General features: G+C 38.7%; 1 protein-coding gene across 1 annotated transcript; it reads right to left on the bottom strand.

The window, feature by feature from the left end:
* Positions 1-793: 793 nt before the first annotated feature.
* Positions 794-24,355, bottom strand: ACSBG1 (acyl-CoA synthetase bubblegum family member 1). Its single transcript, XM_009702830.1, has 13 exons — positions 24,206-24,355; positions 18,286-18,503; positions 17,542-17,630; positions 16,611-16,731; positions 14,753-14,833; positions 11,149-11,298; positions 8,498-8,674; positions 7,799-7,980; positions 6,512-6,745; positions 5,715-5,932; positions 3,027-3,166; positions 1,765-2,011; positions 794-1,085 (listed from the first exon to the last, which is right to left on the bottom strand). The coding sequence occupies exons 2-13, from the start codon at positions 18,415-18,417 to the stop codon at positions 1,009-1,011; spliced, it is 1,848 nt and encodes a 615-aa protein (XP_009701132.1). The 5' UTR covers positions 18,418-18,503; positions 24,206-24,355; the 3' UTR covers positions 794-1,008.
* Between the last annotated feature and the right edge of the window lie 2,428 nt (positions 24,356-26,783).

Below are 26,783 nucleotides of genomic sequence, written 5' to 3'. Positions count from 1 at the left end.
TTATGTGTTGAGCTGATTATTGGTACTTGCAACAAATTTTAAGTCTGTAAGATGTGTAAGACTGGTAATGGAACTTTCAAGGAAACGTTATCCTATTCCACATGATTTTTTTGATCTAGAACAATGTCTGTAGCCTGCCTGCTTGTGTTAGCTATTATAACTCTCTGCCAAAGATCACTTACTAACGGCAAACCCTTTAGACAACTTTCTGTCAAGTATGTCCCTCACATAATATGATTTATTTTTTATATGGGGGAGAAAAAATGCAGCTCACATTTCTCAGAATTGGTACAATCTGAATATTGAAACACGCAGATAATGCTGACAAACCTTGCTTCTAAACGCTTTTGCCTTAAAAAAAAGTGCTGTAAACAATTTAAAAGAAGTTTCTGTGCTAAATAGCACTTTAACGTGAGAGCTCCTGTATTTGCTACTTTATGTCTTTCAGTCTTAGGGAGCTATTCCTCAATTTTTTTTATTATTTGTTTTTAGGAGAAATAGTAATGCTTATTTCAGCATGGATTTAAGAAATGGTGAGCTGCTGTTTTCACAAAAGTCTGAATTCTAGCCACTGTAAAAAATGGAAGAGGAATCTTTAGGTTCTGAAGTATTGTGTTAGTGAACATAAACTTCCGTGAGAGGGAAAAAAAGAGTACTTTTAAAAAATAATTATCTTTATCACAGGAGTGGTAAAACTTTCACTAAGCAGTACTGCTAACTACTGATTACCTGCTTTATACAATACAAGAGGATGTTTTTAATCCTAATCATTTAGGTAGTCAAGAAAAACAGTATTAGGAAACGGACACACTGTGTAGATGCTTCTGTAAAAAGAGGACAAACGATCAGGTGAGTATCAGGAACAACTAAATTGACACAGCAGTTTGCTAGTGGTTCAGTTCAATAGACGACAAAACGAAAACAAGCATAAATCTTCGTTAATGCTTTTGATTAGGAAATACTTTCTTTAGCTCACAGATCTTTCTTAATGCTTGGATGAAATACTTCTTATTCTTCATAGAAGGAGTCTACTTCATTTCTGTATTTTTCAAGCACGGTGAGCCGTTTTAACTTCATTGTCGGACCTTAAAAGAGGGAGTTAGTCACAGTAACAGAAATAGAAACAAAAATTCCTACTCAGTCAGAGCTTTGGTTCCTAAGATTTTCTATTGAAGACCCTGTTTGGAAGAACAGTAAGTGTAGATACCTGCTAAAAGTGAGAAGCAAGCATGGTATGTAAGGTTGCCTCCATATAAGCATGAGGACTTAAAGGGAGCTGCAGATAAGAGGGTGATGACTGACTACTACTAATTTTTTCATTAAAAATAATTAAAAAGATGATGTTTTGTAAAGCTTTTAAGCAATTCCTAGTTTATTCAGAGAGCCTGGTAACGTGCTTGGGGCTCTGTTGTCAGGCTTTCATTGTCTTGCTTCTCTTTTTTTTTTTTAATCGAGGAATTCTCATTATTATTACTGGAAGTTATTAATACTGTTATGCACAAGGAATTAACCAGAACTGATTGTTTAATTGCCCAAAGCAATCTGAAAATTAACTATAGAGCTGTACTTGTAAATGAGCACAGATTGATATGTATGTACACAGCAAAACACCCAATTTTTGTTAACACATACTGCATAACGGTTTTTTTCCTTTCTCTCCCTCTAGTGGTTGTACCCAGAATCTGGCATACCAAACTCTGAATACTTTTAGATCAGCAGCCTGTTTACTGTGTGTATACCTCAATATAAAACAGTAAATCTTACCTAGTTCTCCCCCAGAAATGGAAAAATCTCTTGGCAAGACTATCCATTTTTGAATACAGTGCACCCTATTCGTAGCATTCATGTTAACTTTGTTGATTCCCTCCTGAATGGCCTGGTAGATCGCCTGGTCTCTCGTAGCTACAATCTCTGATACTTTAGTGGCTTTACTACCAGTCTTCTGGCAGAAGTCTCTAGCTTGCTCGGTAAGAATGTCAGTGGGATCAGACGTATCTGGGTCCAGCACGCTCTAAAATATCAAATGAAGTGAATCTTCAAATGCTCACTCTTAGAAGGCATTAAATGTTCTCTGATCATGTCCTCCCTGAATAATAAGTATCAAGAAGGCTCAACATCAACACTCAAACATCCTGTAAGCCTTAAAAAGCAGAAACACCTAAAGATGATAGTGCCTTTCTTTCCACTCAGCTACCAAATACAAATATTTTGGCTTATATGCAGATGACATGAACAGACTTAAAACGTGTCAATGAATTAGGCAATGAAGTCCACCTGTAGACCTTGAATTTCTACCATCTTTTCTAAATTACTCCATTGTTACAAGGGATCATTTAGCTCATCATTAAATTGAATTACTGTGGTGTAATGTAAACAGCTTGAGATAGAAGCATTCTTTGAAGTTAGACTTCTTAAATTAGTATTTCTATTGTACCTGTAGATAGAGATTATCAGTCATAGAAGTAAACAACTTGAGAAGAACTAAAGACTTGTTCACTATGTATGTACACAGAACGTAAAGTGCAAATGTTTTAGAAAAAAGTTATTTCTCAATTGAAGCATATACCACAGAAAAGCTATTAATTATTTTGTTCTACAGTCATCCCTGTGTTACATGAAAAGAACAAACTGTAGAGAAATGTTTCTGTTGGAAAGTTTGTTTCAAACTGGTTTTACCCATAACAGAAACATTTGTTAGCTTTGCTCATCTGTAAGAATAAAAGCTATTATTGTGCTCCGTTACAGAAACTTCTCACTCTTTCAACATTGCTTAATTAAAAATTTGCATTTAAATTAAAAAATAGGTCTTACAAGTATAGGAGAAACAGCAGTAAACACACAGATGTTTAGCAGATCATCTAACCATGAGAAGTTTAGACCCATCAGGATTTGGTCTGTAGTTACTATACGTTTTTTTTCCCCACTAACGTCCTCCTATCTGATTTTGTTTACAAACAGTTCAAAATTATTCTTTTGTTAAATGCAGGTGTATAATTTCACTGAAATCATTACTAAAACTGGTTTACCTTTAGGGTCAGAAACATTGACAAAAACTTCTTTTTATCTCCAATCACCATAGCATTACTAACAATCGGGAGTTCTTTTTTAACAGCATCTTCAATTGGAATTGGAGGCACGTTTTCACCTCCAGCTGTGATAATCAAATCTAGGCAAAAAAGAAAGGCTATTAGTTGAATTCAAATAAATTTCGAAGATCAGGTTAATGTCTAGATCAACCCACTGTCTTATTCTGACGTAAACAATAAGAGATCTTTTTCAAAAGATAATGTTTTAAAAGAGAACAAAGCAGATTGATTATCTTCAAAATAAAAATGCTAATATTTTTCAAATATGTGCAAGTTCTCAGTTCTCCCTCAGTATAACATATTTGCTCCAGATAAATTTTACATAATCCAGTAACAGGTTAGTTACTCTCAAGGCACTGTTGCATAATCTGGAATTTTTCTGTGAGCAATCATCTCTTCCAAATTAGCATAGGATACACTCTCTATTTTACTGTTGCTTTCTCACCAAAAAGCAAGTTCATTGTTAACATCACAATTAAAACTGATTCTTAAAGCCACCAAGAGGAGTCAGACAAAAATAAGTTACTACTGCAGGAAGGCTCCATAAAAGCAACATGGAAAGGAGGGAGAGATGAGTGTGAGCGAGAAGTCAAGAGAGGAAGTTTACAGTTTAAGTAGTGATTCCTGCCCTACTTTTGACATGAGGGGAATATAATGACGGAATGGAATCTTCATATTTCTAAGGTTTGTAAACAATACTAGTGATTCCTTTATCAACAGACTAAGCTATGTGCATTTTTTTTAATGCATTTGTTCTGAAGTACAATACATATATTCATTGGAATTATTACAAATTTGAGTATTAGATCTAAATAAATTCCAACTCTTTGCTTTCATTACACTGGTGATTTCTCACTGTCCTCTAATAGTCTTTGTGGCATTTCAGAACATGCTTCAACAAATAATGCAGACAAATGGTATACCAGAGTTCTTTGTGTAATAATGCAGCTGATTGTATGTATTAAGGATTGGGTTTGTACCTGATTCCCTGACAGTGATAAACTTGAAGAATTTAGATGCAATTGAGGGAATATAGCACCCTTTCAGTATTCACAGCTTTGGGCCCTACCATCTCTACTGCTCCATGAGAACTATGGTAAGAAATAACTTCCAATCTATACTCAATCTTCTGGTATGGAATAGGCATTGATCCCATAACTATATTTTCCCTAGTCAACACACTGCACACATTTGAGGAAGCGTAAGTAGTGTTTTTACAATGACGGACTTCTGTCAAATCACAGATACATACCAAAGTTAGTTGTGTAGCCAAACTTGTCTAGGTCTATTTTTGTCTTTCTTTCCACCCTCCTTTTGCCTTGGTCCTGTCTTTGTCCTAGATCCTCTACCAATCTCTCTGGCATTTAGTTTTTCATTGTCTGAGATGTCAGCTTTTTCCCAGCTGATCCAGACAGCTGTAATAATTGTAACAACTTTTTCCACACCTCTACAAATATTCCCCTTTATGGACTTCTCTAGCTACATCTTTGTGCTTTGAAGCTAATGAATCCTAAAACTCCTAAGACCCACAGAACCAAAGGAAGAAGTCCTGTTTCAGTCACTAGAAGAAAAGCTTCTTTACTACCTTCCATTAGATTTTTATCTTATTTGGACTTGGATTTAAAACTTCGATGAAACTGGACAGAAAGTTATTTTATCCCAGATGGCCTACCTATCGTGTCATTTAGAGTAACTGCCATTAGTTCAGCAATCAAGGAAGATGTAAGTGAAATACAAATGTTATGATGGAACGAGACTAGGAGTTGCTAACTGCTACGCTAAAGAAAAATGAACCAGACAAGAAAGCAAGTTAAAATCAAGATAGCTGCATTTGGTGCAGGCTATTAATAGTATGTACTTAAGTCCCGATTCCTAACAGGACACTATGCCATCCTATGACAAATTGACTCATCCGTGTTATCTCCCTAGTGATTCATCATATATTCTAAGATGATAGTTGTTCAATTTTTAAATCTTCTTCAGTGACATCTCGACTGTGACCAATCCCACTCTCTCAATATGTATTGTGAAAAAAAAGCTTCTAAGTAAGCAAGTGACCAGTCTTATTCTCGTAAGACTTCAAGCCATGTACTGTAATAATACCTAGGTTTACTGCTTTAGCTTTAACTTTCCCTTCTGCTCTCAAGCTTCAATATAGTCTCTGCAAACACATCACCTAAGGCATCAGAGGAACCTAGCTCTGACCTACACCAACAACTTCTAGGTAACAGAGGGTTGTCTCTCGTTACTGTCTAAACATTCTAACACGCAATTAAGACAATTTAGCAAGATTCAAAGGGAGACTGGACAGCTTAATGGATCATTAGAACTGAAGAAGACACAATAAACCTGTATTATTATTTTACATTACTAATTGTAAGTAATACTGAATAAAGGTCTGGCAGATAAAAAGCCTCACTGTAGGAACTGAATCATCTCCACCTATTACAGACAAGTGGGAAATCTTTCCTGAACAGGGAACACCATGGTTTCCTCACAGGAAAGTTTATTTTACCTCCTATTAGGTCAATGCCACTGGCATTAGGACCAAAGACACGTAATTAGATGGGTCACATCCAACACGTCTGAACAGTTCCCATAAACATGGAGCAAGATTTTGCTTATTACCTTTAATTCTTCCAGTGACATAGAGAAAGCCATCCTTGTCTAGTTTTCCTAAATCTCCAGAATGCAGCCACCCATCCTCATCAAAGGCTTCTTTTGTTTTGTCTTCCATATTTAAATAACCCATGAAAACAGTCCTTCCCCAGAAACAGATTTCTCCATTGCCTTCTGTATCTTCATCCACCAATTTCACTCTGCAACCAGGTACTGGTTTACCACAGCTATCAGAGAAGAGCAGAAAAAACCACAAGGAGGATAGAAATATCAAACATAACACTGATAAAACATCTAATATGCCAAATCCCCAAACCTATCAAAATGTTAGTAACTGTAAATAGCACCCTGTTGTAATGGTTTGAAAGCTATAGAATATTAATTCACTAGGGCAGATATGTTGGGAGTATCTAAGCACTTTCCGGCTCTCTATCTTCCCCTGTCCTTCCCGTTTTTTTTCCCCTGTCTGTATCTTCAGGTGGAAAAACACATTTGTATTTGAAGTCTTGCATTTGAAAGTTATCCTACCCTGGGCCAGGGCTAGGATATACATCAGATTTAGTAACTGTGTTCTGCATATAATGCTGTAGATCACTTTCAGTGTTCTTGGTGTGGCATGCTATGGAGGCAATGTGTTCAGCTTGTGACCTGGAAGTTATTTTGCCTCCCAAAGTCACAACAGATTGGCAATGCACTAAAAGAAAAGAAAGGTTAAGATTTTTACTGAACTTAGGAAATACTTTTCTCATAGATATAATGAAACACACTATATTTTAAAAAATAAATTAAAAAAAATGTGAAATTACCTGTGCTGCCTGTAAATGTAAGGCCCAGATAGGCAATGTGGGCCTGTGGTCTCACTCATCCCATAGGCCTCGTACAGGGTGATGTTCAGACCCAAGAAGAAATACAGTGTTTCTGTATTGAGAGGAGCAGCACCAGAGAAGTGCTTCTGACAGGAAGAAAAACCCAGCGCATTGCGTATTTTTGCAAGCACTAAGTAGTCTGCTAACCTTGTCCAGAACTGCTTTAAATCACTTCTGAGTACAAAACACACAAGAGGAGATGACAGTAAGTCACAGCAACCTATGAAATTTCCAAAACAAAATCAGACACAAATTTTGTTTAGAGGTATATTTGGCATTTGGTTTTGGGTGTTGACAGAAGTTACATTACATTTTTTTTTTATTTGTTCAGTGTCTGTCTTTGCCACTGAACTCCAACTCTTGAGGTGTCTGAATACTGCAAATACATAAAGAATCTGTAAAAATACATCGTATAAAGCAAAGCTCTTGTATTCCTGATTCTTTATCAGTTAAATGTGTCTCAGAACTTCTACCACTAAAATCTGAAATTTGCAGGATCTATCTGAGAAGCTGAATGATCAGACAAGCAAAGCAGTATCATTGTACAATGTTTTGGAATACTATTTTCTGTAAGCAATTTCATAATTCATTGTGTCACGTTTTAAAGAAACTTTGGAACAGGAAAGAATTGTGAATTAAGTTAATATTTGAATTTACACCACATTCTTTATCTGGGCAATCTTATGGAGAAAAACACCAATGTTATTCAGAACCAAGATAATGTACTTAGAGCCCAGAGAATTCATAAGGGGAGTCCCTGAGTGGAGATGTGATGTTCTTACTCACATGGTGCATACCCCAAAACTGTCATAAGCCAGTCTGTCTGTGCTGTCCCCCCAAATTTCCCTCCTCTCATACACCTCCTCCAAATTCATGCCCTTTCCTCACAGCAGTAACTAGCACTGGCACAGTCACATGGTGCACTGCATCTGGGAACTCTCTCAGCTGAAAACTAACCTGTTCAGTTCACAGAAGACAAGAGAGTTGGGGGACATGTTAGTGGGAGTATATTCTCTGGAAGAACTGAGGGACACTTAACAGCCATCTGTGTTTAAGATCAGCCTACTGTAACTGAGAACTACACCCTCCCTCTTGCATTATATTTGCTGTGTTGCCAGGCCAAATTTTACCCATTTACACTTAAGAGTCTCACTGATGCTTCACGATTTATTACAAGCAGATAGCTACTTTCAGGTTGACAGAAATCTCACTTGTTATAATCCATACCTGCTTGAGCAGTTTAGGTTTCTCTCTAAGCTAAGTGACATAGCCCATGACAGCATTTTCTTCCTCATAAATCCCGACTGAGCAGAAGCATCCTTTAATTTCTCCATGATTTTCTCCCACACTCGGGGAACTCCCATATGAGAGGTTGGCTGCACTTCTTTTAGTGTGTTGATCAAGCTGCCCTGTTAAAATCATTAAATCATTTCAAAATGTTGCAAAAGGCCCACAGCAGTGATAAAGAGGTTTGGTGATGCAGTCTGCATCTTGCAATACTAACATGTAAAACATCACTAAACATGTAGGACATGAAGAAGGACTGCTGAACCTGCTTCAGTCAGACATATGCATTAACATGTGCCAGCAATGACACATCAGTAGAGGTATGTATCAAGAAGGAAAACACACAGGATGGTTTAGCTCCTTCTGCCTCCCTTTCCTCCAAAAATTGCTTTTACTTCTTTTGCTTTAGATGCATACTCTCCTGCCTTAAAAGAACCTTACAGATCTGGATTATATATTTTAATTGGCGTCTAGAGCACTGGATCAAAAGTCTAATGGATTTTATTTTTCCCTAATTCTTACAATAATGGACTCTCAATCTTCATCCTCTGCAACTCTTCAAAGATCATATTCTCTCCTTGGGGTGTTTTTTAAGACGAAGAAGTGCAAGCTTAACTAGGTACAAAACAAGACAGATACCTTCAGAGCATCTGACTCAGCAAAGTAAACTTGCTCTCCCCATTTGATACCGGTCCATAGGTCATATATCTGCGCAGCTATGTGGCTGAGTGGGAGGTAACTGACTATAGACTCCTGTTGGACCTCTGCAGGTTGCATATCTCCTGCTCTGCTGCAATGTGCCGATGTCCAAGTTATCTGTTTAAATAAATAATAAAACACATTAGGAATGGTGTTTTTTTTTTCTTTTTTCCTTTTAACACAAACTAAGGTTCCTCATGCTATGCTAACGTAACTATGAAGAATCTGTGCTCACAGAAATTGCTGAAGACATTGCAATCTTTGACAACACACCAGACTGTCAATTCCCTGAGGGACACTCAGTCAAAAGCAAGATGAACTTAGCAGCAACAAAGACTTACAGATAACACAAGTAGATGCAGTCTTTCTGCTGCCTGACTGGGCTGTGAATGCTACCAACTCCCCACGTCCTAGTGACACACTGAGCAGGGCAGTCATGGGCTGAATGGACAAGAAGTAAATGGATCTGCCCCTTCATTTGCAACTCTTGTACTGTGCATACTTTCTATCAAGCAGGCACTTTTCACCAGTGCTGTGTCTATATGTTTACCTGAAAAAGAATAATAAATACTAAGTGATCAGTGAGCTCAAAGGACAGTTTAGTATCAGCAACAAGCTCGTTGTCTTGTATTTATCATGACCTCCTAAGCACTCATGAGGAAGGTAACAGCTGTATTCTGCTCCTCTGGAAGCCTCTGGGATATTCACCACAGTGGTTCACAAATGACACTCACACACCCCACCCCCCCAAGAGCGGTCCTGCATACCTGAATATTTTTGAAGATGTGCTGCTTGACTTCTTAGTGAAGCTGGGTGATATTTGCCCCCCTTCTTCCTAATTCCCACTTTATCTCAGAAGATGCAGTTCAAGGATGCTAAATATACTTATCTTCATTATCAGAACATAGCATATGGAAGACCCACAAATATATGTGATTGTATGAGGGGGGAGTGAAAAGATATATGTGCACAGTGAAAAAAAAAAACAACCCACACCAAAACCTACCACAAAACCAACACTGCAACCCCCTCAAAAAAAAAAAAAAAAAAAAAAAAAAAACCACACCAAAAAAGAAACAGCTCCTTCTCAGATGAGTCTGTAGTCTAAAATGGGTACGGCAGGATACAGAAATGAGATTATTCAAGATGGCAGGGAAGAGATACAAATCACATGCAATACCTGTTATCACAGTATGTTCCTGCCAGCTCCTTTTCTTTGTAATAAATTAGAATGTATGACCTACGTTTGGTCTAAGGAAATACAGATTCTCAAGAGATGTTTTTAAGGAGCAGCATGCTGTCAGGCCAGGCCACTCCAAGTTTAGATGGCAGCATTGGACAAGTGGCTATGGGAGACTTACATAGTAGACAGAATGGGATGTCTTTGAGACATGGCTATGTTGATTGCTTATCCTCCTTATCCTCCAAGCCTTGCAACACGCAGGCACATTCACAGTAGATCTGTGTGGGTGCATATATGACTGACTCAGTGTTGCTTTTGCACATGGACAGTGGCAAACATCTTTTGACTAAAGAAGGCAGCAGCACAGCAGGCATGTTTTCCACTGTTCGTCAACATAAAAATAGCTTGTTTGTGATCAGCAGCCAGGAATAGTTTGGCAGCTAACATGGAAATGACACCAGACTCCTTTGAGATGGAAGAGCATAGGATTTGCAACATCAGATCAGTCGTTTTGTCTACCAAGTCCACTATGTTCTGCTTCCTACAGATACTACTGTACTAATTCACTACATTTGGGTGAATTGTTCCTTGCAGTGTGCACGTCTGCAATGGTTTCTGCTTTATTTTAAGAGAAGAGGCCACAACTTAGACCAGCCCTTTCACAGATTGTCTATGTGTTCAGAAAGGCTCCCTACTACTTTCCACTCCCACTCAGCCACCTTAAAACAAACTAAGTATATAAAAACCCAAAACAACTACTCTTCAGATCTTTGCTAGCAGACCTCTGTGGAAAGTCCTTTTTTGCAAACGACTTTGCTTTTGTCTATCACTGGAAAATTTTCTGTTTGCAACAATGCAGGTAGGGCTATTGTAAGTACCAGCACTATGCACTAGAGTTGTATTATCCTCCAGTGATAGATGTAGAAACCCATGTCTAGGAATACAATAATGCCAAAGTGAAAAAAACCACACATCCACTCCCAATTTCAATAAAATTCACAAAAGCAGTCTATCAGGCTGTTTTGATAGTGGCTGCCTGATGTATATGATTTGTTTGTTTTAAGATGACCTGTGACATCACCTGAGAGACTTTATAGCAATCTGTGAATTATATTTATGAAGATATGCATTATATCTCACAAGAAAACCAGTGAATACAAGTTCGTATTTATAACAAACTGTTCAACCTTGTGAAGCGCTAGTCTGAATGGAATTTCATTCTTTACCTTGCTCATACTTTACCAGAAACAGATGACTGTATTTTGAATATTGCTTTGTAGTACACTATCCATGTTGCAAAAGCAAAAGGATTTCAGGGGTGTAGTATGTATCGGTCATTTCAAAACACAGGAATAAAACCGTCATACTTTGCTACTTTTATGGTAAAGGATGAGCCTAAAGTACATACATTGTCATGACTCAGCATGGCTCCTTTTGGCTTCCCAGTTGTTCCAGATGTGTATATTAGTACGCAGCATTGATTTGGCTTTTGGGAGTTAATAATATCATCCAAAGCAGTATCGGATATGTCATCTCCCAACTCCAGAAACTCTTCCATCTAGAATATGTAACAGAAAATACAGGATATCAAATGGCTTCTTACAACTGGGAAAGACGCAGTACCTTATCAGTCTCAAAAATGGCAGAAAACCTCAGTGCCTTGCTCTGAACATGTGTCCAATGCAAGTCTCCCCAGGTCTTGCCTATGTAAGAAATATGATAAGACTAGCTTAGAACGTTATGTGCAAATCGCAAATAGACTATCTAAAATTGTGCTGCCATGAGTCTTTTCAGCGTCTAACAAGGGAATGGTAATACTATTCTTCCTCAAAGATGGATACTGTGGACAAGTCATAGAGGCCAAAATTCCGTTACTATCTCAGAGTTAGAATGATTTTGAGTTTTATTTAAAGGAATCTGGATGTAATGTTTTTAACTAAGAGTACACTTGTGACATTCCACCTATAATTCCTTGTCCTCTATATAAATACAAATACAAAGCAATTGGATGAAAGCTTCTTTGCAAAAGCATCACTATCTAGATGTGTGAACATTTGCTCAAATTATCTGCTGTTTTATGGCACACAGAGCATACGATGCTGGTCACAACTTCCATTCAAATTTGGCTCAGTCTAGAATGAACTAAACCTTTTATGATGCTGGACTTTGTGCCGCACAAATTGGCCCAGAAGAATGCTGAACCTGATCCTCTATTATTGTATTGGTTTCTCCCAGATAATTCTATTGCATGCACCTGATATGCTGTTAAGTGTATCATTGATTTCAATGCTAATTGAAAACTAGGGTATAACAAATTTTTTAAAGAAAGTCAATAACCAAACTGCCGGTTTCCCATTGGAATCAGATGACTCATACTGTGCTATAGAACTGTGTTCTTCAAATGCAAGATGCAGCACCTCCATTCTTCAATGATTTCTTGGAGATGTATCTAGGACCACATTGCAGTAAAGGGAATGTGAAGGACATACCCAGCAGTGTGCGCTTGCAGCCCAGAAAGCCAACCATATCCTGGGCCGCATCACAAGAAGTGGGACCAGCAGGGTGAGGGAGGGGATTCTCCCCCTCTACTCCACTCTGGTGAGACACCCCCTGCAGTACTGCCTTCAGCTCTGGGGACCCCAATACCAGAAGGACAGGGACCTGTTGGAGCGAGTCCAGAGGAGGCCACCAAGATGATCTGAGGGCTGGAGCACCTCTCCTATGAAGACAAACTGAGAGAGTCGAGGTTGTCCAACCTGGAGAACAGAAGGCTCTGGGGAAACCTTAGAGCAGCCTTCTAGGACTTAAAGGGGCCTACAAGAAAGCTGGGGGGGGACTTTTTACAAGGGCAGGTAGCATAGGACAAGGGGCAATGTCTTGAAACTAGAAGAGGGAAGATTTAGGTGAGATATTAGGAAGAAATTCTTCAAGGTGAGGGTGGTGAGGCACTGGCACAGGTTGCCCAGAGAAGCTGTTGCTGCCCCATCCCTGGAAGTGTTCAAGGCCAGGTTGGATGGGGCTTTGAGCAACCTGGTCTAGTGGAAGGTGCCCCTGCCCATGGCAGGGGGCGTTGGAACTACATGATCTTTAAGGTCTCTTCCAACCAAACCATTCTATGATTCTATGACAACAGAGGTAAAAAAGGAGAGTTCATGCTTGAGGGAGAGTTCATCATTTCCTTCAGACCTCTGCCATTGCCAGCGTGCTACTAAGGTTACAATAGTTAGACTCTGCGCACCTAGACTTCCTTTTCCTGGGTGGCAAGGCTGTCCTAAGGATCCTTCATCAGTTTCGTACTTTCTTCTAACAAACCACATCTCTGAAAAGAGAGGCAGTACAATGAACAGCTCTGTAGCAAGTAGAGGATTTGTCACTTTCTATCCCTTCCCACAGAATGTGGCTGCATCAAATTCACTAGCTCCTGGAAGGTCTGGAGGCATCAAGGATGTAATTGTTTCTATGTGACTTAGTAGTTGTTCCTGTTTTCCTGACCTTACTGTTTTCTCATACTAGAATGCATTAATCACTGTCAATCTGTTGCCTAGGCTTTGTTTACTGAACAGTAACCTGCAACAGTGTTCCCATTCCAGAGCATAAAAGGTAGAGTCACATACACTACTGACTTTGCATTTGCCTTCTGGAAACGTGCACTGATCAGTGAACTAGGGCTCTGCCCTTACTGCAACAATTGCTCATTACATGTCAGCTGGCAACTTGCAACGCAAATCCCTTTTATCAAATGCCATGTGGTTTAGGTGGTTTGCTTTACATCAAACCTAATAATAATTTCTACGTTTGGTGATTTGATCTCCGATTCTTCCTTTAGATGACAAACTATGATAACTGTCAGTCACTCTCACAGCTACCTTTCTCCATTGAGAAAATGTGTCCAACGTGATACCTGAACAGGAGTGTTTTCAAATATATCAATTCTCAGGCATTTAGGTTTCAGGAACTGAATGTTGTTCCAGAATTAATTGCTAGCACTTATTCTTTTCACTAAGAAATATAAATAGTAAGATCATCTTTGTATTAATTTTTTTTATTGTACTGAGATGCAAGGCATACTGTATACCAGTACATACAATATTGTAACAGTAACTGTTTATTAACAGTTATACACTATTCAACATAGCAAAAGAACATACGATTAAAAGAAGTGCAGAAGACTTTTTTCTTGTGAACCTAGTAACCCCTGAGATTATGAAAACTGCAAATATTTTAAAATCTTTCTACACTGTTCACTCTTCATTAACATCTATTTTCCCCTCAATTGAAGTTTTTTTCAGCCTAAAATCTGATAATCTGTAGTCCACTTAAGAATACAAAAATCAGCATTTTATTACTTAATGATTTTCAATTATATTTTCAAAATATATTGGAATAACATGTTTACAAAAAATCTGTTCTGCTTCAAATCCTCATATTTCTTAAATTAAGGGCTGGACTTTTACTACTCAGAAATTTCTGATCCTGGCTTTATCCTTTTTTTCTGCTTTATTTTTACTATGTGATATGAAGATTTTACATATACTAAGAAAACATGCTCCTCTGTGTAGTCCATACTTACTTCTCTTCACTTGTTGCCTATCACCAGAAATGTTTGGTGCAAACAAAATGCAACTATCATCTGTAAAAGTACAAGCATTTTCATGTTCTTGGATCCAGTGTAACTAACCGCAATTCAGTTTTCACTAGCACCAGTGGACAACTTTCATTTTTAACAGTTTGAGAGTACATGTTCCCACCTGAAGCCTGAACCTACAGGTGTTCTGTTAATCCAGTCAAGGAAAAAGACAGACAGTTAAGCAAGGTAGCGCTGATTTTAAATGTCAAGTATCAAACATGAAATTACAGGTAAATTAAACAGAAAAAGCTGATTAAGCTTTTGAATGTGTTTGGGGGAACACAGCAATGCATTCTAAATAGTAGACATTCCACAGATTAAACAGTATAAATTCATCAAATAAATAATATCCCATGAATTCTAACTCTGTTCTAGCATCACATACCATATACAAATTTGGATGTTTCTCTGGAATGGAGTCCTTATACAGCACAACAGCTTTCAAGTGAGGCAAGCGATTCCAGATCTGTTGGATTTTTTTAAAACAAATTTATTATTTATTATTCATATCTTGTGTGTGGGTTTTTTGACTAAAATACTGCCAAAACTGTAATGACTTGACAGTCACAATAAACCTCCTGTTTCCCTCCACCCTCAAATATGCTCCCCTAAACTCACAACCAACCAGCTCAACAAGAGGGGTGTGGGAAAAGGAGGGGAAAAAAAAAAGGAGACATTACACAGTTTACTCTAGAAAAATCTGTTTTCAGTCAAAAGATTAAACAAAAACAAAAACAAAACACCAGAAATGGCTCCTTAGCATCCTTTCTCATAATGCACCAAAGAGCACATCAGGGAACAGTCTAGGTCGAGCTAGAAGTTGACCATAGCTGCTGTGGTTACTGACAGAGGAAGTCCCTCAGCAAAAACTGTTGTTAAACTGCTAAAAATAACATTCTACCTTCTTAAAGAAAAAAAGGAAGCCATATGCACATTTTAGAGATAAATAAAAATGTAAAGCTGCAGGCTTACAGGCAGACAGCAATGGTTGTTGCTTTCAGTAGCTCTTTCTCTGCTTTGCATGGCCTGTAGAGAGCATTCATTTCACTGAACTTTGTGGGATCCAGTGCCTCATAGATGCCTTTGAATTAATCACATTTTGAACTGACTTGATCAATCTGTGCTAATGCAAAAGCAGTGGCTTGATGGTAGCCATTATGTATATATTATTAGAAAGATAACAATTGAAATGTTATTATTTCAGTCTTGGGTTCTTCCAGGAAAAAAAAAAGGTTTCAAAAAACCCTCAGCTGGATAAAGCAGTGCTGACCAGAGCTGCCTTTTCCTTTTCTGGACAGAAATTTGTGTGCATCAAATCCCTCAAGTTCTTCAGTATATATTCTTCTCTCCATATTCGTAACAGCACAGTCTGGTATTTAGTCAATGACACTGCAAGAAGGCTTGTCTGATGGTATGTTTTTCCAGAATACTTATAAAAACCTATTTTGGGCAGAAAACTCCATCACGGAGGGCCTCTCTGCTTCAGAAAACTGCAATGTGGAGCAAGTGTGATGACTCAACTCCAGCCATGGGCCTCCCTCAACATCTTACTGACAGACAAGCCCTTCCCAGGGATCTGCCCTGTGCTCCTGTGCTGCTCCCCCAAGTCATGCAACAGGGATCTTTCCATCAAGTTGGTCTTTCAATCTGGCAACCTTGCAGAAACCCATCCAAAGCTGTCAAAGAGTTTTGTCAAAATTGTGACTCTTCACTTAAAGAGCCTCCTTCTTTCTCACTAGTCTATCACGTCAACCATCATGCTATCAAAGTCCAGTAAACTCAACAGCCTTAATCATTAATATTATAAGCAGGAAAAGATGACATTTTGGAAAGAGGAAATACTGAACACTAACATCCTTAGTATTTAAATGTCAGGCCTTTACAAACGTGCATCATCCTAATCTCTTCCAGTCAAGTGGTCTGTGCCTTTCCAAACAGAATCAGGTGGTGAAATTATAAACATGGGATCAAAATATGTGTTTTTTTCCAGGTAAGTCTGTAATGAACCAGCCAGTGAGCTCTCTGCTGGAGAGAATCAAAACTGCTTAGATGTGAGCCACAGACACTGTGGAGAACAGAGCTGCAAGGTACCCAAGAGCTCGAACACCAGATACCAGATTCCCAATAAGAACACTCCTATGAAAGGTTTCACTATACAGAGAGTGAATATGGTATTTGGGACCAATACAGCATTGAAAAATAGGAAAATTATGGATTTAAGTAACCATTCAGCCACCTTGTACCTGCATTATCTTGTCCAATTGTTTCCGATTTTCCACAACCATGATATTGGTTTTGCTGTCATGAGCAATGTAGTGGCAGGCCTCTGGAGAACTGGTTGTATATATTCCTGTGACAATTCCTCTGTATCAAAAATGTGTGTATATATATAAAAAGAGAACATATATTTATATACATACACACACATACACATGCACTTAGTAGCAAAAAAAGAATAACAATCAAAGATCAGGTGAAAGCTGAAAGAGTATGAAGATGTGGAAGTAAACAGCAGCACAGTTGTCATGCTTGTTTCAAGCATTCAGATATACATGAACATCTCTGATATATGCACATTGCAAAAACTAATCTCTGAACTCTGTTCAGTAGAGGATGCCATAGGCTAGGATTCAGCATTTTAATCCACTTGAGGCTACACGAGAGTTAGCTCAGGAAGCAGTAAAAAAACCCCACTTAAGTCCTCTTTCTGTTCAAGCTGCGCACAGATACCAATTTGAATTTCACTGGCGCAGAAACAGCTTAAGGGATAAAATCCAAATTGTGTAAGGCGGTATCAGAATAGAAGGAATCAGGCTAGTCATTATTTATCTGTCATTTCATCTACTTGAACATATCTTGCTGTAGACAAATTTAATTAATATAAAACTGGGAGCCTCATCTGTTTCCTACATCTTCCATTGATAAGATACTGTAAAATAGCTTCTGTGTGACTGTCACAGTTCAGTCCACAGCAAACAGGATCTATTTATGAGTGTCCGGACTATTTTGGATATACTGAAAGCTATGAGACTCCAGTAGGTCGCTGAACATGCTGATCAGCTGCAGAACACTTTCCAAGATATGACACCAAATACTGATTTGCTACTTTTCCAGACCTAGCAAAACAGAAATCCCCAAATCCCCCACAAAATCAAACAAACAATAAAATCTTACCCAGCAAAAACAGCTCCGACAGCTGAGATGAACCATTCTGGAGAATTAAATCCAAGGATTGCGATGCTGTGGAATCGTTCAAGACCAAGCTTAAAAATAATAAGCATAAGGTTATATAATATAGGCACACTGGAGAGAAACATATGGCATGAAACATACACACAAATATAAACCATGGAAAGTTTTGATTTATTTATTATTTTGGTACTGACACATCCATACACATCTCTGTGTTGATATCCATAGCAAAACCAGTATTTATCAGCAATTAACATGATCTAAACTTTCCACTATCTTCTCTCCTGTCTGGTTGAGCTCTGCTGTCCAGAAAGGCCCAAAACCAGACCTTTTCAATATGAATAAGAGCATAACGAGTACTAATCTTACTCTATGTTTAGAATGTTTTAAAATTTGTCTTTATCTCGCCAAATTCATGACAGTGCTGCTTTCATCTATTTTTCTTTTTTTAATCTTAAGGCTTTATGCTAAACTTTGTACCCATGCCCCTGTGAGACAGCGTAACACAGCAGTTCTTCACTTGCAGTCAAATTCCCTTGACAGCAGTATTATCTCTTTGACCAAAACCAATTTTCATCATTATTATTTCAATAAAGAATATGACTGCTGATCTTCAACTAATGGGAAAAGCCTCTTATATTGTGTTTTGGGAGGTTTTTTTCAGGTTTTGTTTGTTTTAAGATGACAAAGGTAGAAAAAGGAATTGGTTTCGTTTCCTGTACCTACCTTCAAAAAGCTCTTGGCCGCTTTCCTGGAGAGGCAATAATACTCTGAAAAAGTTATTTTCTCCCATTTTCCATTCTTTTTGCTGGCCAAAGCATTAAGGGATCCATATTTTTCTAGGCTCTCCTTGAACATCTGATGAACTGTTATGGGAGTCTGTGGACATGAGTTATCTATTCTCAGTCTGACTCTGCCATCAGCAAAGGAAGTCCACAGAGAGTCTGGAAAGTAAAGCATTATCATCAAGGTATTCTATCATTGAAAAATATCATGTGCCTGTGTACCAGAAGACAGGAGGAGTGAATAAAGACTGTAGGACTAAGCATAACTCTGGCGCTTCCCACCTTTTGAGAGAAGGGCTTTCCAATTTTCTGACTATCAAATACGCCATGTAGAAAGAGAAATCTTCATTTCTCACACTTCATTCTGCATCTTGACTAAAAGTGCCATCATACAGAATTATGCTGATCTTCTGTGTGTTACAGGCACACCACCAATTCCAGAAGAATCTGTTTGCCCATGCTCAGCCCTGCACAACACGCTATCCCTTGAGCTAATGGAGTAGCTGGTGAATCGGAAGGCTACAGAGATCTGAAAGATCTGAAACCTCTGTCCTTGTTCAGCATCCAAGCTCCTTTTGCTTGTCATAGCTCTTTTCTCTCTCCTTCCCTTCCAGCTATTCTCCTTCATCCCGCCCCTGTTCCCCACCACTTCCCACAGGTTTTTTCCTTCATCATCTGCCCTGTGTTCTAGTATGTATATCCACTCTACTCACTCCTGTCTTGCCCTGGTTCCACATCATCTTTCACCTTCTGCACTTGCCTTCCTCACTCTGTCTTCCTTACCATGCACCTTTTTCCCCCCCTGTATTTTTCCTCCCCTTCCTTGACAGGACACAGAGCACCAACTAATGTCACTTGGCTTTCACCCCGGGTGCCAAGGACTGGGGCATAAACTTGAATACCCATTCAGTGCCTGCTCTTGCATGTATTTGCAGGTAGAACTTAAATCTAAAACCAGTTCCCAAATCTAGATAATAAGCCAAATAATTCTAAAGATCTAACTATTCTGTCCCATAGAATTTGTAAAAACAGCAGAACATGAACAATATATTCTGTTGTCAGTTTGCAGGAGGATTTTGAGCAGTAGGCTGCTGCTTCTCAGAAACAGCTTAGGAAGGAATGCCTGGCTAAATACTGGATGAATTAATTATAAACTTTGGGAAAAGCAAACTAGGTGCTCTGTCTCACTAGCATCTGAAAGTTGAACTGCAATATTGAGGCTGGAAATGAACTCAGTACCACCTGAAACCAAAGTGGAAATCAGAATAAAGATGCTGTAAATCCTCTTAGCATTGGTATGTTGTACACCCGTAGGTTTTACAGAGAGCATAAGAAAAAGTAAAACAGCATTCCACCTCAAAACACTTAATGCCACTGAAAGTTCCCTATATGCAAGCAAAGAGGAATATTTGTTCCTTTCCTCTTTCTTCCAGTAGCTCCTGCTACCTGAATTATACTTTGTACCCAAAATGCTTTTTCGTTCACTAATATGTGACCTTGGGTCATGTTCTTCATATGAATTCACTGAAGGTCAGAGATCGTGAGGAAAGATTTACTCCTAAAGATGACTATTTTGTCAAATAAAACAAAAAAGGCAGAGATTTTTTTCAGATAGGTAGTCTTGACTGTCACTCTTTGAGCCTCTTCAAGTGTTTGGGTTTTTTTCCCCCCCAATGTCATTCTCCTCCAAGGCCAAATGCCGTGATCAGACTAAATTTTCCATGATTCACTGTCTTGGCTGCTGAAGGAAGAGACGGATCAGAATAGCCTTATAGTATATACCAGGGTGACTGTAAGCGGTTTGTCTTAGGAATTGCCCTAAGGGCAGCTAATCTAAATATTTTGGATTTTAGGTGTGCAGTTTTCCCACTAAAGTGTAAATTTTCAACAATAAACTTTACAGGAGAAAAAAAAATGTTAAAAACTTTGTTTACCACTTAAAACACACTTTGGAAGTTTTCAACTGACCTTTTAGAATACAATCCTAGACTTGTGAACCATCTACATGTGAACACTGATTTATAAAAGTACATTTATTATTCAGATATTTTCTACTAAGTCTGAAATAATACACAACATAAACACATTACAATTTTTGTAATTTTATCAGCCAATTGTTATTACTTTCCATCATGTATGACTGAACAGTTGTGACATGGTACAGGCTGTCTCTCCCAGCCCAGATATCAAAAATTATTTTAAACAGACAAACAAACAGCAAATCCATTTTTTTTTTTTGGCATGAATAATCAGTCTGGTTGAAACTGCTGGACCTCCAAGCTGTATGAAGGAGACTGTGTGCGAGCAAAAAAAAAAACAACAAAAAACCACCAAACAAAACAACCCACAACACCACCATAAACACCACTCTCTGATCACTACCTGACCTGCAAGTACCCTGGTGACTGCCAGAATGGATGTGGGAATGTAAATGAATTCTGATGTTTATGGAAGAATAACTCTGAGAGCAATATAAAATGCAAAAGAACCAAGGTCACCTTTCAGACAGGTAAACAGACAAGCTGATTGTGGAATGGCCTTGCTGCATGACCTGAGTAACTCCAAATGATATTTGATAGATACGCCCCAAGAAGTAGGAACTAAAACAATAATTAAACTTCTGCTTGAAACTGATTCAGATTTAACTCACAAAACAGTATCTTGATTATATGTCAGTTCCTGCAAAACATCACTCTGCTCTAATGACGAGAGAAGGTATTCAGCTCTTTGCTGGAGGCGTTTCTGACAGACAGTCATCATCCCAGATTCCACAGCTATGATGCCATGACATTCTGCTGACAACACAAATAGATCGCTCCACCTCTCACCTATTATTTTTTAGTTTTCTTCAAGCCATCTGTGGCCCTGAAAGCTCAACTTCTTTTTAGTAAAAGCTGGAGCTGAGTACATACTGGTTGGAGTCCGAGAGCTTGGCATCTGTGTCAAAATTCCCCTTATGCCAACGAATAGATTAAACAGAAGTACAGAACTTCTGAATTTTAAGTGAACCTGAATGTATCAAGCCAGAATACATACATAGTGATTCTTTAAAAAAAAAATATACAGAAACCAGCCTCCTGTTGCTTGTCTTGCCACAGCTGGGTTTTCTGCTATATTACCAATTCTACCCAATAAACATGTAACTTCAAACTCTCAAACAGAAAAATAGCAGAAATCTTTTTAAATTAGCCAAAACACACACAAATATTTCAGTTCATGGAAACTTGTACCTTTTGCATTGGAGGAAAAGGGAATATTTATGAATTGCAATAAAATATACTCCTCTTCACATCAGTAAACTACTACCAATGTGGATCAGAGAAATAAGATATCCTCCACAGAATGCCTCTACAAACTGACGTAGAGAGAATGGTGCATCAGGACAAGTAGAAAATAAGCTTCACAACAATACTGATGCTTCTAAAACTGATTACAATGCATCAAAATGGAAGCATGTGGAGGGTGTAATCAGGAGGAAACATCACTACAGAAACATTGTCCAGGCCTGCAGGAATGGAAAGTCAAAACTCTGTTGCAACTGAAATTGGTGAGTGAGGTGAAGAGCCACAAGAAGGACTTCTACAGGTACACTGGCAGCCAAAAGGAGAACCAAGGATATCCTGGGCAACTTACTGACACAGGACATGAAAAGGGTTGATGTACTCGGTGCCTTCTTCACCTTGGTCTTTACTGGCAAGATCAGACTTCCTGGGTTTCTGTGCCTAGTGGCAGGTGAGAAGTTTTACCTACAACAGCAGAGGAAGATCAAAGTAGGGACCACTTACGCAAACTGGACACATACAAAAATGTCGATGGGCCCAAATGGGATGCTTCAGCACGTACACTGGCAGACCAGGCCAAAGTCATTGTAAGGCTGCTCTCTGTCATCTTTGAACAAGCATAGCAACCTGGTAAGGTCCCCATGATAGGAAAAAGGCAAATGTCACACCTGTCTGCAAAAAGGGGAAGAAAGAGGATTCAAACAACTAAAGGCCAATCAGACTCACCTCAGTCCATGGAAAGGCTATAGAACAAACTCCTAGAAATAATTTTGAGCTATAAAATGGTGACTGAGACCAGCCAGAATGGACAGACTTGATTTGGCCTTGGTAAATCCAACCCACCTGCCTTCCATGATGAGATGACTGACTCTGAGATGGGGAGAGCAGTGGTATGTTGTTTACTTTACATTTAACAAAGTTTTTAACAAGGTCTCACCCAGTATACTTGGAAGGTTTGGACCAGATGGAGTTGGAGTAACAGGTGGATAAAAAATTGACAGGACAATCAGTCTTTGAGAACAGTGGTCAACATTTCTCAGTCTATCTAGCAGTCAATTAGAAGTTACATTCTTCAGGGGTTAGTCCTGAGAATGATACTGTTTAACTACTGCTTTATTTTCTTGGACAATAGAACACACCCCCACCAGCTTCAAAGATGACACCAAACTTGGGGAATTGGCCAACACACCAAAAGTCAGGGCTGCCATTCAGATGGACCTTGGCAAACTGGAAGAACGGGCTGACAACAGTGAACATAAGTCTAGAACCTGGTGCAGGATAATCCCATGCAACAGCACAGACTGGATGCCAGCTGGCTCAGCAGCAAAAACCCTGTGGCTCCCAGTGGACAAGCTGAATGAGAGCCAGTAGTACATCCCGGTGGAGATAAAGGCTTAACTACATCACAGGTTGCATTAGCAAGATGATAGCCAGCAGATCAAGGAAAGTGATTATTTCCCCCTACCTAGTACTCATGAGAGTGCACCTGAAGCAGTGTGCAGTTTTGGAAGCCCCAGTGCAAGAGAGAGATCCTGACAAATTGAAGCAAGCCCAGAAGAGGGACTACCAGACGGTCAGTTGCCTGGAGCGTACCACGTATAAGAAGCCCCTAAAGAAGCTGGGTTTCTTTAATCTGGAGAAGAGAAGATAAAGAATGAATCTAACTGCAGTCTGCCCCATACTGAAGTAGAGTGCTATAAAGAAGACAGATTCTTCTCAGAGGCACACAGCAGAAGAACAAGAGGCAATGGACATGAGCTGCAGCAAGGAAAATTCTTGCTGGATAAAGAAAAATAATTTCACAATGAAAGTGACCCAGCCTGAGAAGAGGGATTTAGAAGCTGTGGAATCTCCATCCTTGGAGGTTTTCAAAACTCAGCTGAACAAAGCAATGAGCCCTCCTACAAGCGGAAAGCTGGACTAGTTGCCCTCCAGTGGTCTTTTCCAACATAAATTATTTTGCAATTCCATCAGTATAAAACAAGCATGAATGAGTTCTCTTTTAACTTTACACTAGTTTTAAGCCAATATAATGCTTGCTGCCAACAGTTAGGTTACTCTGGATTTACATATGCATTAGAAAAAAAATCAAAATCTGGTCTGTTTCCACAGGAATGAACTTCTATACATTGGTGGAAAAGAATGGGGAAAAAAATTCCAAACAATCTGCAGTCCTCATTAGACAAGTTTACTCCTGAGGCTGCAGAATATACCAATTATAAAAATGAGATAGACAGTTCTGCACAACTAGAAAACATCAGAATCTCCTCCTTTACTCTTGATATACAAAGCAAACCCACCACAACTAGACACTGAGCCTCCTCCTCCCCCCAAAAGATTTTTTGGGAGAAGTTTTTGATATTCAGTCCTCATTTTACCACTCAGCATCTGCATAGCTGTGTGACGTTTCCAAGTCAAATGCTGCTTCTCATTTAAATGGATAACAAGTAGTGCCACAGATTCCCAAAGTCAAATAGAAGACGAAGGCTAACTTAAATTGTAAGCTCCTGATTCATCAACTTAGAAACACATCTAAACACAAATAAAGGAACTGCTTAATTAAAATGGATGGGGTGTGGCTTGTGCTTGCAAGAAAATTATGATGGAACAGCTGGAATGGCTTCTACCCTCAGTTGTTCACCTCACGTTTCTTCCAGAGGCTGTGGTCACCTCTGCATGAGTGACCGAATGGCATGTGCATTCCTTCCTGAGCACTGTGGTTTACAGCCCAGCATATTACTCTCAACTGCAGCCAGCAGCAAACTCTGGGAGAGAAGCAGGGTACAGAGCTGACAGCAGTAACCAGCGTCCCAGATAAATTCTTAGAAAAATAGGTCAGAGCCTTCACGAGCACACAAGCAAGTACTCTGCAGAATCACAGTCTCAGTAATAATCTATGTATACAATATGTCTCAAATAGTTCAATAAAGTACCCTGAAAATTTGAAAACAGAAGTTGGTTACCACCTTTATCCACCCAAATTTATTTTCTGCTTTCTGAAAAACAAAAGGCAAACAGTTAGCAGTTCAATTCTTGGAAAGAAACCTATTGTGTATCAAAGAATTGTCTTTTTAAAAATACATATATATGCACACAGGTATGTATTTATACATATGTATAAAGTCTGCCTGTGAGATTCCTACATAGATCTGTTATTTCTTCAAAAACTACTTGCAGTCATTGCTCCAATTGTCTCATAGAACAAATATTCCCCGTTTAAATGAGCAAATTTAGATACCACCAGCAGCCTCACCAAGGCAACAGGGAGCTCCCTTAGGGCTTCAAACCTTCCAAAGAACCTTGGTAAGTTCCGCTAGTAAACCTCCTTTAAGCCACATGGTAGCACAACTCCATCAATTTACCACTACCATTGGTTTAAAACTACAGTAGTATGCGTACACTACAATGCAACACAGAACTGACCAAAGTATACGTCTTCCATTACAGCCTCCTGCTATTACATGGAACGCCAAATCCTCAATAGTTGACAGCTGGTAAGTAGGCTGTGATGCTGAAGGTAACAAGAATTGGTATGATTTTCCATGGTATCAGGCTATTTTTCACTTTTATCTAGTAATGGTCTCAAATACAGACAAAACCTGGGATAATCTATTGAACTCATGCAAGTTCACGGAAAGCTCCTGAAATTTTTTTCAGTTGCCCTGATTTATTTCAGTTTAATTTTATTTTTGTCTGCCTCTCCTTATCCCAGCCCTGAAAACTTGTTAGTCATAACTTGCTAGAATAGACACAAAAATTACCTTAAAAAAAATTCTAAAGAGAGCTCAAATTTCCAAGGATCATCTTTTACATCCTTACCTGTTGGCTCTATGCCTTCATCTTGGGTTTCCTCCAAATGAGGCAGTGTATCTCTGCAGACAGTCTGTGCATCTGTAAAGGTTCTAAAAGAAAAGATACCAATTAAAAATTTATCCAGGAGCACTAGTAGGATCCACTACAATCAACATACAATATATCGAAGGAAAAACAACAACACAGCTTGCAAGCACTTAGAAATACAAACAGGAGAAAACAGAAAAAAACATTTTGCCTCTCTGTTGCAAACTCCACTACACTCAGATTAAACAGGGAAATGCCTTCACTCTAAGGATGATATGCTTATTTCATACAGTGGACTTTTGGTTTCAACATCATGGAATATACTAGATGGAGACATTAATTTTGAATCTCAACAGAGATGCCATGAACCATGCAAGTATAAAGAATGAATTATCCATCTTAACCTTGATCATGCCACTGATATCACAATATCTTGTAAATTGTCACTGTTGATACCTGTTGAAGCTCGGAGGTTAGGTTTTATTGTTGTAGTTGTTTGTATGTCTTTTTAAGGCTAGGAAAAGAAGGAGATTTAGTTCCTAATAATGATAAAGTTTCTCAAAAACTTCACCAAAGCAACAAATTATCATTATCACATGGACAAAATTAACCTTTCTTGGCTTAAATTAACCAGACGAAGTTTAAAGCACAGGTAATACAAACTCAAAATCAGAAAGTCTGTAAGGTAACAGACTGCAAAGGATTACATGAGCAAAACACCCAAACAATAAGCATTTAGAAATGACTGACTGCATAAAGCAATGCACTGCAGATTATTAATGAATAGGCGCATGCAGTTTTTTTAATTTAGCTGACTTCATTTAACAGAACAAGGGGTGGGAATCAGCAGATTTCAGAGGCCAAGAACAAGTCAGGATTACTTCCATTCTCTCTCAACAGGTACAACAGAAGAGACCCAAGTGAAGCTCAGGAAGTCCTTCTCCTCAACATTGTAATAAATTAACACAAAATGTAGAAAGACAAAGTCCCAACAATGCCCTTCCCAACTTTCAAATAAATAACAAACAATTTCAAAAGCAGTATTTTTTACACAGCAGTGTCAGGCAGCAAACAGTAGGACCAAACACTACATCAGACATTATTTCCTATCTCATATTAACAACTACATTTTGTAGAATACCTATATGTGGGACACTCCTAGAATTTATTATTGTTATTCACAATGAAATCATACTTTAAGAAAGCCATAACCAAGCTGAATCCCTTTTACAAGATTTCAGCAGATGTTGTAATTCTTCACCCATCAGAAGTGGCAATTACAGTTCACCTCCTCCCTTGCTATTACCATGCTGCAGGT

Source organism: Cariama cristata, unplaced genomic scaffold, assembly GCF_000690535.1.
Source record: "Cariama cristata isolate BGI_N322 unplaced genomic scaffold, ASM69053v1 scaffold24510, whole genome shotgun sequence".
NCBI lineage: Eukaryota > Metazoa > Chordata > Aves > Cariamiformes > Cariamidae > Cariama > Cariama cristata.
Note: the sequence above shows the minus strand (reverse complement) of the source record. Positions and strands in the feature narration are given on the sequence as shown.